Below are 11,256 nucleotides of genomic sequence, written 5' to 3'. Positions count from 1 at the left end.
CCGACTACGGTAGGTCCCATAGTTTTGGAGCTATGTACGTCCTGGTCAAAATTGATGGTGATACATCAAATAGGTATTCAGATACAGTAAAACCTGTCCTTAGCGGAATCGAACGGGACTGGCAGAAATTTTCCGTTAAATATAGGTTTCCGGTTAACGAATGTAGACATATGCCAAAAAAATGCTTGAATATAATGAACGTTCTGAAATAAAATAAGATTCTTTACGTACCTTAGTCAGTTTACGGTATTTATTTCTACTACGAATTAATACAGCAAAACTTACTATACAATGAACAGAAGATCTGTACACACGTTAAATTATTTTTTCTAATAGTCAAATAGGGTTTTATGTACACATCGCTGTTTGTATGCCCAACTTTCCACAAAGACTTTAGAAACCACACTAAGAATAGCAGTGTCATTTCGACCTAAGGCAAATGATGCAGTTTCTTTAAACTTTTGACAGAATCTTGATAAGTCTTTAGCCTACACTCTTCTTATTTCTCTTGTTAATCCACCTCCTCTTCTCCTTTCAATCTTTCCTTACAATTCTCAGTTAAATCATGTATATCCATCGAGTTTGCTTCGGTTTGCAAATCACTGTCTGTTTTTACTAAAATATATATCTAACTTCTCAAAGGAATTCTAAAAAAACCTCTAAATACTAGACTCTGGAACTTGAAGTTTTTCGTTAAGAGGTTATTTTGATTTCCGTTGTCCGCGTAATACAGTTTCAATTTAGTTAAGAGTCTTCATCCCGGCGAAATTAAAATACCGCTAATTTTACAGCAATTATGTGATATCTTCAAATAGATAAAAAAAAATCGAAATGTGGAACAAGAGCGACCTAGACAATATCATTTTACATGAGAAACCGTTATCACGACTCACTTATCTGCTTTCGATTTCGAGCCATTTTGAAAATCGGCATTTATTTTCGCGTTTCTAAACAGCTGAAAACATAAAGCCACAAGGTGACTTGTGATAACGGTACCTCACGCAAAATAATATTGTCTAAGGCGCGCTTGTTCCATATTTCAATTATCTTTTATCTATTTGAAGATATCACATAATTACTGTAAAATTAGCGGTATTTTAATTTCGCCGGGATGAAGACTCTTAAGGGAATTTAACACGATTTTTGCCAGTAAATTCATGATACCGTAAACTAATTTAATTAATTTCATTTGACACAAGTTTCCATTTAATAAAGACCCCATTGAAGACAGGTTTTACTGTTTTTTTGTCTTCTGGACTCATGGCCACACAAACAGGATATAAGCTTTGATAAAATAAATTCCTAAATTAGAATTAAGTTTAGAATTAACTATAAAACAGGTTTGGTAAGCCAACCAACACTAACTTTTTTTTTATATATGTTTACCCTGTTTGTCCGTGTATCCGTTCGGCAAGGAGGCCAAAATCTCAAGAACTGCTTCATAGAACACCATCAATTTTGACCAGGATGTAGGTCAAATGTTAGAAATTGAATTTGTTAATGGAGGCAATAAAGGGTGTCCCATAAACAATGCAACTTTTGAGTGCATAATAACATACAAATTTATTTAATTTATTGAAATTAAGTAATTTACATATTATACGAGGTTAAGTCAAAAATTATCTGTAATTTTGACATCTCTTTTTACATTGCTCATACTGACCTCTGTCCTCGTTAATTTTATTGTTATACTGTTGTGGTCATGCTATGAAAGTTTGATACTAATTCTTCTGTTTGTCTTGCTTTCGTTGCAGATAGATCATGGCCGCTCCATTAGTAGTATGCACTAAAAAGGAACAACGGGGTGGCCCCGCGTAGAGTAGTCACTCTGGCCTTCGGTGCGAGTGGTCCCAGGTTCGATTCCCGGTGGGGTCCCTCGGTCGAAAAAAAATGTAAAAGCTTTTCCAGGTCAGCCACCCTGAATGAGGTTTTCCTGGGTTTTCCTCATTAACACCAGGCAAATACCGGGATGGTACCTAACTTATAGGTCCCAGGCCGCTTCCTTTCTTCATCCATCCTTTCTTCCTTCCCTTTCCCCGGATTGTGTGCTCGCTGTATGTGATTTAAGGTATTGCTACAACACCTTGTGGACTGTATTATTAACGCTGATTCTAAGATTTGGCCTTGTTATTTTTATACTATGAATTTATTACAGATATAAAATATTCACACTACAATGACTACATGCATTATTGCTTTGTTGTAAACAAGTCTTTATACAACATACATTGCTATGATACAAATAATTATGTTTTTGGTACTTACAGTAACTGCTGCATTTATATATATATAAATCAATGAACTACTTGCATTAATGTACTGATTAAACTGGTAATTAATTGTCTTTGATGCGTATGAGCTGTTTTGATTGCAATTATGGGAAATTCTGCTTGCTGCGTGGTTCCACACTGCACATTTTTAACACTGCACTGTTTCCAACTAGCAAGATAGAAATATGTCAATTAAATGAATACACACAAATAAATAAAAAAAAAACTCAACATACTCCCCCCCGTTGATTGGTACAATCAAAATTTTTCACAAGGAAGAGGAATCACTTTACTGATGGAACGTTTATATGTTCCTGATGATGTGCGCACGTTTACAACACGTACAATTCCGTCACGTCCTGGAAACACTTGTTCAATTATTCCCAATTTCCAATGAAGAGGTGGTTGATTATCTTCTTTGAGTAGAATCACCATGCCTGGAACAATGTTGCACTGTTTGGAAAACCACTTTTGTCTTTGCTGCAATGACGTGAGATAGTCTGCTTGCCAGCATTTCCATAATTGATGAAGCATTTGTTGAATTCTCTGCCACCGTGATAAACTGCCTTCTTTCACTTCTGTCAAATGTGGCTCTGGAAAACTTGTCAAGGGTGCTCCTATGAGGAAATGTCCTGGTGATAAATATGATAAGTCTTGAGGATCATTTGACAATGTAGTGATTGGTCTTGAGTTTAAGCATGCCTCGATTTGAATTACTAGAGTATTGAATTCTTCATATGTGAGTAATGCATTACCAGCTATACGTTTAAAATGGTATTTGAAGGACTTTACTGCAGCTTCCCACAGTCCGCCAAAATGTGGAGACATTGGAGGAATAAAAGACCATGTGAATTCTTCCGTCGTTGCGTGTGTAGCAATTTTCTCCTTAAAATCTTCAGACTGGAACAAAGCTTGTAACTCTTGTAATTCGTTTTTGGCTCCAACGAAGGTGGTACCATTATCACTGTGAATGGTCAAACATTTTCCTCGACGACCTGTGAAACGTCGAAGGGCTGCTATAAATGCTTGTGTTGTACACCCATTTACTATTTCTAGATGTATTGCCTTTGTGTTAAAGCAAACAAATACTGCTACGTATGCCTTAACTGTGGTTCGGCTTCTAACTAGTCCAGCCTTTATGTGGAAAGGCCCACAGTAATCTACACCGACATTTAAAAACGGACGTGATGTTTGAAGTCTATTTTTAGGCAATTGACCCATGAGTTAAGATGTTGCATTGCAATTCAGCTTGTAGCAAATTAAGCATTCATGTATTGTTCGTTTGATTATCTGCTTTGACCTAATAATCCAATAACGTTGTCTCAATGACGCATTCAACAATTGAAAGTTTGCATGAAGCAGTCTCTTGTGTTCATGGATTATGTTCAATTTAGTCAAGTGATGATCCTGCGGTAAGATAATGGGATGTTTTGTATCATATGTTAAGTCGCTTTCTTCTAAACGTCCACCAACTCTTAGTATACCCTGGTGGTCTAAGAACGGATGTAAGTTGCGAATTTTGCTTTGTTTTGGTAATTCTTGATTTGACTTGAGGCACTTGATTTCTCTATCAAGACACTGCTGCTGTACAAGTTTGATGCAAGTAATAAGTGCCTTTCTTGTTTCTTCAACTGATAATTCGCCGACAACCTTCTTCTGAGGAATTTTAATATTGTTAATGAAACGAAGACAATATGCGAATACTCTGATTACTTTCTTCAACTTCGAAAATTTTGAGATGACTTGTGTTGTACCATTATCAGTCGTTACTAATAGAATAGTTTTCCTTTGTTCGATCATTGCATTTTCTTCCATTACTACAGCTTCTGACGGCCATATTTCTTCTGGTTCTTGCAACCATGGAGGTCCATGCCACCAGAATTGAGCTTGTGTCAGTTGATGCACTGTTGTACCTCGAGATATCATATCAGCTGGATTTTCTGAAGAGGAAATGTGCTTCCAATTATTAATGTTGGTGTATTCTTTAATTTTTGCTACTCTATTAGCCACAAATTGTTTCCAGCGAGTGGACGGTGATGCTAGCCATGCAAGTACTATCGTTGAATCAGTCCACAGGTGAATGGATGAAATGTTCAGATTGAGAATTGGCATTACTTTGTGTACTAATGAAGCCAATAATAGAGCAGCACATAATTCTAATCTTGGAATTGTTACTTGCTTTATAGGAGCTACCTTAGATTTGGAACATAGTAGATGAACCGATATTTCGCCTTTGTCATTTACTGAACGTATATATAAACAGGCTCCATAAGAATTCTGTGATGCATCTGCAAATCCATGTAGCTGAATGTCAATTAGATTGCTCTTTGCCACGACTAGCCGACTGACTTTGATATGCTTTAGGTTATCTAACTGGTTACCCAATTGTATCCATTGTTTGTGCAAATGAGCTGGTAGTTGCTCGTCCCACTTTAATCCTTCCTTCCAAAGTTTCTGTAGGAATATTTTATAGGTAATGACTATTGGACTGACTAAGCCAATTGGATCAAAGATAGATGAAATGTGAGAAACAGCCTGACGTTTGGTTACACCTTGACTTATTGTTCGCTGCATCTCCTCTAGAGGTTTGTAAGATATCAAGAATACATCTGAGCTTGGACACCATACGATTCCCAATGTTTTGATGTTATCTCCATTTTCAAAACTTACAGATGAGTTTTGTTCTCTGTACTCCGTTGGTAATTGTTTCATTAGTATGTCACTGTTTGATGACCATTTTCTGAGATTGAAGTTGCCTGTTTTGAGTAATGCTATAAGATCTGATTGCAATTGTATTGCTTCATTAAGATTATCACAACCTGATAAACAGTTATCTACGTAGAAGTCTCTGCATAGGATTTCTGATGCCTTGGGATATTTTAACTGTTCACTGGTTGCTAATTCTTGAAGTACTCTCGTTGCCAAGAATGGAGATGAAGCTGCTCCATAGGTGACCGTTTTTAATTTGTATTCCTTTACTGGCTGATCTGTTGATTCTCTCCATAGAATATGTTGATACCTTTGACCTTCAGGATGTACTTCAATGCACCTGTACATTTTTTCAATATCTGCTGAAAATGCAATTTGATGAGTTCTGAATCGTAGAATGATTGATTGCAAATCCTGTTGAATAGTCGGTCCAACTAATAGCATATTGTTTAACGAAATTCCATTTGTTGTTTTTGCAGAAAAGTCAAATACTACGCGGAGTTTGGTTGTTGTACTTGACTCCTTCATGACTGCATGATGTGGAATGTAATATGACCCTTGTGTACTTTGATTTTCATTAAATTGCTCCATGTGTCCTAATTGTTCATATTCTTGCATGAAAGAGATGTATTCATTTCTCCATTCATGTTGTTTTGTGAATCTTCTTTCAAGATGTTGAAGTCTTGTTGTCGCTGTTTGCAAAGAGTTACCTAGCTGTACTTCTTCTGTGCAAAATGGAAGGCGAACGATGAATTTGCCACTTGGATCTCTTGAAGTGTTTTGAACAAAATGTTCTTCACATGCTGCTTCTTCCTTTGAGAGAGGACACGTGACTTCTTCTAGCTTCCAAAATTGATGTAACTGTTCATCTAAACTGTCAGAGGTGCGTGAGAAACATGTGATAAGACTGGATGACTCAGATGATGAATGATGTATTGGTCCTGACAAGATCCATCCTAATTCTGTATTCTGCAGCGTGGGGAGACTGTGATGAAGGACAACTCGTTCTGGACGCAGAAGATTTAAAAATAATTCTGCACCAATTAGCAGATCTATTTTATTTGGGATGTTGAATGTTGGATCAGCAAGTCTTATAGTATTGGGAATGTTCCACTCTTGAACTGAAAATTGTGATGAAGGCAGATCACCTGTAATGCGTGGCAATACTGCACATGTCATTCTTACCTTATATTGACTTACTCTGGATTCAACGTCTAAAGAGGTAATATGCGTTATTTCAGACCCCGTGCCATTTATTCCTTGTAGTGGGATATGTACCTTCTCTTTACGTAATTTACACATTTGTACCATATTTTCCGAGATGAAGTTCGACTGTGACCCACCGTCTAGTAACGCTCTACATGTATGCACTCGACCAATACTGTCCCTAACGTTCACTAACGCTGTAGCTAATAACACTTGAGTTTTATATTTAACTCTTGCACTGTGATATGAACCTTGACTTTCAATTTGATCCGAAATGGCATTAACACCTGAATTTGAATTGGTGGTCTTTGATGTCTCGTCACCTACTTGTTCTTTATCACTGGTGGTATTACTTAGAGAACCTTCATTGACCTTAATGTCTGTATGTAAGAGAGTGTTATGTTTCTTTCCACATTTTTTACATGTACTAGCCCGACATTCACGTGAACTGTGAGAGGGATGTAGACAATTGAAACACAGGTTATTTTTCTTAAGACAGTTCTGTTTTTCTGTCAACGTAGCCTTTATGAATGACGGACACTGAAATATTTTATGCATTTGCTTACAGAAGACGCATTGTGTGATGTTTGTCGATAAATAAGATTGTGCCTTTTTGGGTCGACTGTTACCCTTTGATTTTATTTCATCTTGGTGTGACTCATTACCTTTGGATTTCATATTTTCTAGGGCCTGACATTTATGTTCTAGAAAAGAAAGTAACTCTGCTAATGGCTGGAAAGATTGATTATTTTGTTTTAATTCCCATTCTCTACGCGTTTGAAAATCCAATCTTTCTACTAGCAATTGACTCAATAATGCCTCTTCTAGTGGTACTTGTAAGTTAAATGCTTTCAGTGCATGAAAATTGCTGGAAAATGTGTTTATGAACTGACGTAAGTCCCTTGCATTTTCCTTGTGTATTGCCTGAATGTGTAAGATTTCCCTTATGTGAGTTCCTGCAATCATACGTTTATTTTCATATCTTTCCTGTAATAACTTCCATGCTACGTCATAGTTCTCTTGCGAAACTGGAAGATTTCTTATTAATTCAAATGCTTCTGCCTTAAGTGCCGATAATAAATAGTGAAGTTTTTGAACAGGTTGCAATTTAGAATTATTATGAACCAACAATTTAAAGTTTTCTGAAAATGCTAACCAACCCTCGTATTTTCCGTCAAAGGTAGGTAATGAAATAGTTGGCAGTGTTAGATTATCTGCGCTATTCCCCTCCGAATGATTCTGACCAGTGTGTGTACTATTTTCTTTGAATGTCCCTTTATTTGATCGTTCATTGACTAATTGTTGCATATTTGCCTTTAAACTATAATACCTAGCTTCAATTTCTTCGCGTTCAGTTTCTTGAATACTACCTTCATCTTCTAACTCGAGTGTAGTCTGGATGTCGTCAAACCTTGTCCACATTTCTGTTAAATGTTCAAGCCTCGTTGTAATTTCACCTATATTTTGTGTTTCGTTAAATGTACTAACGAACTTTTCCATACGTGTAAGCTGTCCTTTGATGTTACCTTTCTGTTTGATAAGTTTCTGAATTTCCCTTTTTTCCATTGTGTAAGACAATTAATTTTATTGATTATGCAAAATATGTGCGTTTGGAAACACTGTAACAGAAGTAAAACGGTGACGAAGTACTCACTTCCCTCTTGTTACTGTCACAAATCACTACCTGTTTTTGTTATCACTGGAACTTGTTCTTTTGTTATGCTTAATTAAATTTATATTACTTTATTGTTGTCATTGTCACACTATTCACACTTGTCACTGAATCTGAGCTGTAACTGTCACTGTTTCGTTCACTTTGTTTTTAATGCATGCTTTATTGTTGACTTTACGTAAATGCTAAATCCGGCCCGGAGGACCAAAATTTTATGTATGTGATTTAAGGTATTGCTACAACACCTTGTGGACTGTATTATTAACGCTGATTCTAAGATTTGGCCTTGTTATTTTTATACTATGAATTTATTACAGATATAAAATATTCACACTACAATGACTACATGCATTATTGCTTTGTTGTAAACAAGTCTTTATACAACATACATTGCTATGATACAAATAATTATGTTTTTGGTACTTACAGTAACTGCTGCATTTATATATATATATAAATCAATGAACTACTTGCATTAATGTACTGATTAAACTGGTAATTAATTGTCTTTGATGCGTATGAGCTGTTTTGATTGCAATTATGGGAAATTCTGCTTGCTGCGTGGTTCCACACTGCACATTTTTAACACTGCACTGTTTCCAACTAGCAAGATAGAAATATGTCAATTAAATGAATACACACAAATAAATAAAAAAAAAACTCAACACTCGCTGAGGGACGTCATCCCTCAAATCGTGAAGGGCTAAATGGCCTTAGATGCCGAAAGCCCAGAAATTCAAATTCTAAATCCTAAGGAACAACGGGTGTGTCAGGTTCCAAACATAAGTTTATCAATAGCCGTTCATCAATAGTCACTCGTCACATCAGAACCATATCACGTGCACGCTTAATGTTGTCATCATTTGTGACCGTAGATGGTCGTCCGGCTCCTCCCTAGTGCGTAACATTTGTGAGACCATTTTTGAATTTTTCTACCCATTTCTAGACACTCTATTGCGGCAAGACACTCTTTCCTGTATTGTGCAAAAGGTCTTTGATGGATTGTCTCTCCTGATATGATTCCGACCACAAAATCCGGATCACTGCTCATTGTTCCTCTTTGGTACACGCTTCTAATGGAGCGGCCATGATCTATCTGCAACAAAAAGGAAGACAAATGGAGGAACTAGGATCGAACATTCATAGATTGACCACAACAGCATAACAATAAAATAAACGAGGAGAGAGGTTAGAAAAGTTATGTCAAAATTGGTGATAATTCTTTTACTAACCCTCATGCTACCTGTGATTACATATGAAATGATTGTGTATGATTGTGTATGATATCACTCAATTGTCCTCCATGACTTTATAGGGACACTCTCTTTTCTTTCGATGAAATTTTTCATAACTTCTACCTACAACTCTAGTTATAAAATTACACGCTGAATATCGACCTTGAGCTCTGGAAGAGATCGTGGTTTATTGGCGGGCAGATGTGATTTCAAATATCCCCACAGAAAGAAATTACAAGGTTTCAACGAACAAGATCTGGATGGCCAATTCACTGTCACCGTTGAGAGAAATCAACCGACCAGAGAATCTCTCTTGTAAGAAGTCTATAGTTGCTATCGATATGTGACAGTTTGCGCAATTCGCCGCACCGTGACTACTAACCACAGCAATAACAGATGAAAAGCGTTTAACGTTCAGTGCTGCCAACTTACTAAAACAGAAATGGCGGGCAATTCAAAAGTTGTGTTCTTTATGATACACCCTTTACATCCATCGGAAGTAAAAATAAACCATTCTCCGGTTTTGTGATTTTATAGAAGCAAAGAAAACCAATAATTGTTTCAAAAAGTTCCCACGAATAGCTATTTTATGCAGAATATACCTAGATTTTTTACCAGTGTTTACATTTCTCCGGAATAGTTTGAGATATTTAATTGCTGTAAACGGCATTATGATATCTATGTATGTTTATTTGAACGCTGTAATGGACATTAGCAATGTGCACTGCCGCAAATCTCGGGGGGATGAGGGGACATGCCCCCTCCAATCTTGGATCTGGTGGACTGTCCCCCCAATAATCCGATTTGAAATGTGCTTTTTGGGGAAAAATGTGATAATTTGTGTCCGATTGCCACAAAGGAAACTGAGATGAAATTGATGTCCCTCCCAGAATAAGCCTCAAATCTGGCCGCCTCCCAATGTTGAAGACAACTCTGCTCCCTGATCCTCCACAAGATTGCTTTTCAACTTCACAAATATTTTGAGCATCGCTTAACAAAAAAAATGGTTTTACGTCCCCCCCCCCCCAATTTAGAAGACAGATTTGCGCCGCTGGCAATGTGCCACGTTATGTAAAGAAGTTTAGAAACGCAGAAACAGAAATTGCAGATTAATCGAGAAGCGGTCGGCCGACAACATCAATCACAGATGCAAATCGAGAACATGCTGATAAAATGATTCAAAGAAACAAGCCAATTACAGTTTAAAATGTTGCTGATGCATTGAACGTCCCGTATGCCTCTCCCCAAAGAATAATTGCTGACTTGGAACATCACAAAGTTTGTGCTAAGTAGGTTCAACAATGAAGTTAAAACAGCTTTAAAATTATGAGTCAAAAAGCAAACTCATGAACTTTTCCAAAATGGTTTTGATGCCTAGGTTCGAAACCATGGAGAACATGTTGAATGTTAGTTTTCTGTAGAGGACAGTTCAGGCTATGATCTGTAATATCTTTTGCTCTTATATTCATTAATACATTTTAATGTCATTGGAGGCATTATTTTTTGATCCACCCTCGCATTTCTTTATTTATACACTATAGTAGCAGATTGTATAAATTATTGTTTGATTTATAGTGTTTTATTTATGACAGACTGTATCTATCATTGTTTGATTTATGTCAGATTGCACCTATAATTGTTTGATTTATAGCAGATTGTATCTATGATTGTTTCATTTATGTCAGATTGCACCTATAATTGTTTGATTTATAGCAGATTGTATCTATGATTGTTTGATTTATAGCAGTTTGTATCTAAGATTTTTTGATTTATGGCAGATTGTATCCAGTGGCGGCGATTGGACGTTAAAAGTGGGGGGCAAGACATGATCTGAATATTTGTATATCAATGTTAAATACAAATTTCCCTGGTTGAAGCTACATACATTAATAAGCCATTTCAGAAAAGTGGGGGCAACGGCCCGCTTCGCCCCCCTAATCGTCTCCCATGATTGTATCTATGTTTGATTCACAGCAGTTTGTATCTAAGATTCTTTGATTTATGCCAGATTGCACCTATAATTGTTTGATTTATAGCAGATTGTATCTATGATTGTTTGATTTATAGCAGTTTGTATCTATGATTGTTTGATTTATAGCAGTTTGTATCTATGATTGTTTGATTTATGTCAGATTGCACCTATAATTGTTTGATTTATAGCAAA

General features: G+C 36.5%; 2 protein-coding genes across 2 annotated transcripts in view; both read right to left on the bottom strand.

The window, feature by feature from the left end:
- Positions 1-2,528: 2,528 nt before the first annotated feature.
- LOC145669805 (uncharacterized) lies at positions 2,529-3,491 on the bottom strand. The gene has a single exon (XM_081738148.1). It carries the CDS (start codon positions 3,489-3,491, stop codon positions 2,529-2,531), a length of 963 nt encoding a protein of 320 aa, XP_081594274.1.
- Positions 3,492-3,494: 3 nt separating this feature from the next.
- The window catches only part of LOC145669804 (uncharacterized), a 54,412-nt gene continuing 46,650 nt past the window's right edge, over positions 3,495-11,256 (bottom strand). Inside the window, exon 4 of the mRNA XM_081738147.1 lies at positions 3,495-8,953. Coding sequence (XP_081594273.1) covers positions 3,495-7,751 — 4,257 coding nt within the window. The 5' untranslated portion in view covers positions 7,752-8,953. The remainder of the gene's footprint in view (positions 8,954-11,256) is intronic.

Source organism: Thermobia domestica, chromosome 14, assembly GCF_964235325.1.
Source record: "Thermobia domestica chromosome 14, izTheDome1.hap1.1, whole genome shotgun sequence".
Taxonomy (NCBI): domain Eukaryota; kingdom Metazoa; phylum Arthropoda; class Insecta; order Zygentoma; family Lepismatidae; genus Thermobia; species Thermobia domestica.
This window is presented reverse-complemented; position numbering and strand designations above follow the sequence as displayed.

What these genes read in the sequence shown, in the direction of transcription:
- LOC145669805 (XM_081738148.1), bottom strand. Translation starts at nt 3,491, where the DNA reads ATGGGTCAATTGCCTAAAAATAGACTTCAAACATCACGTCCGTTTTTA.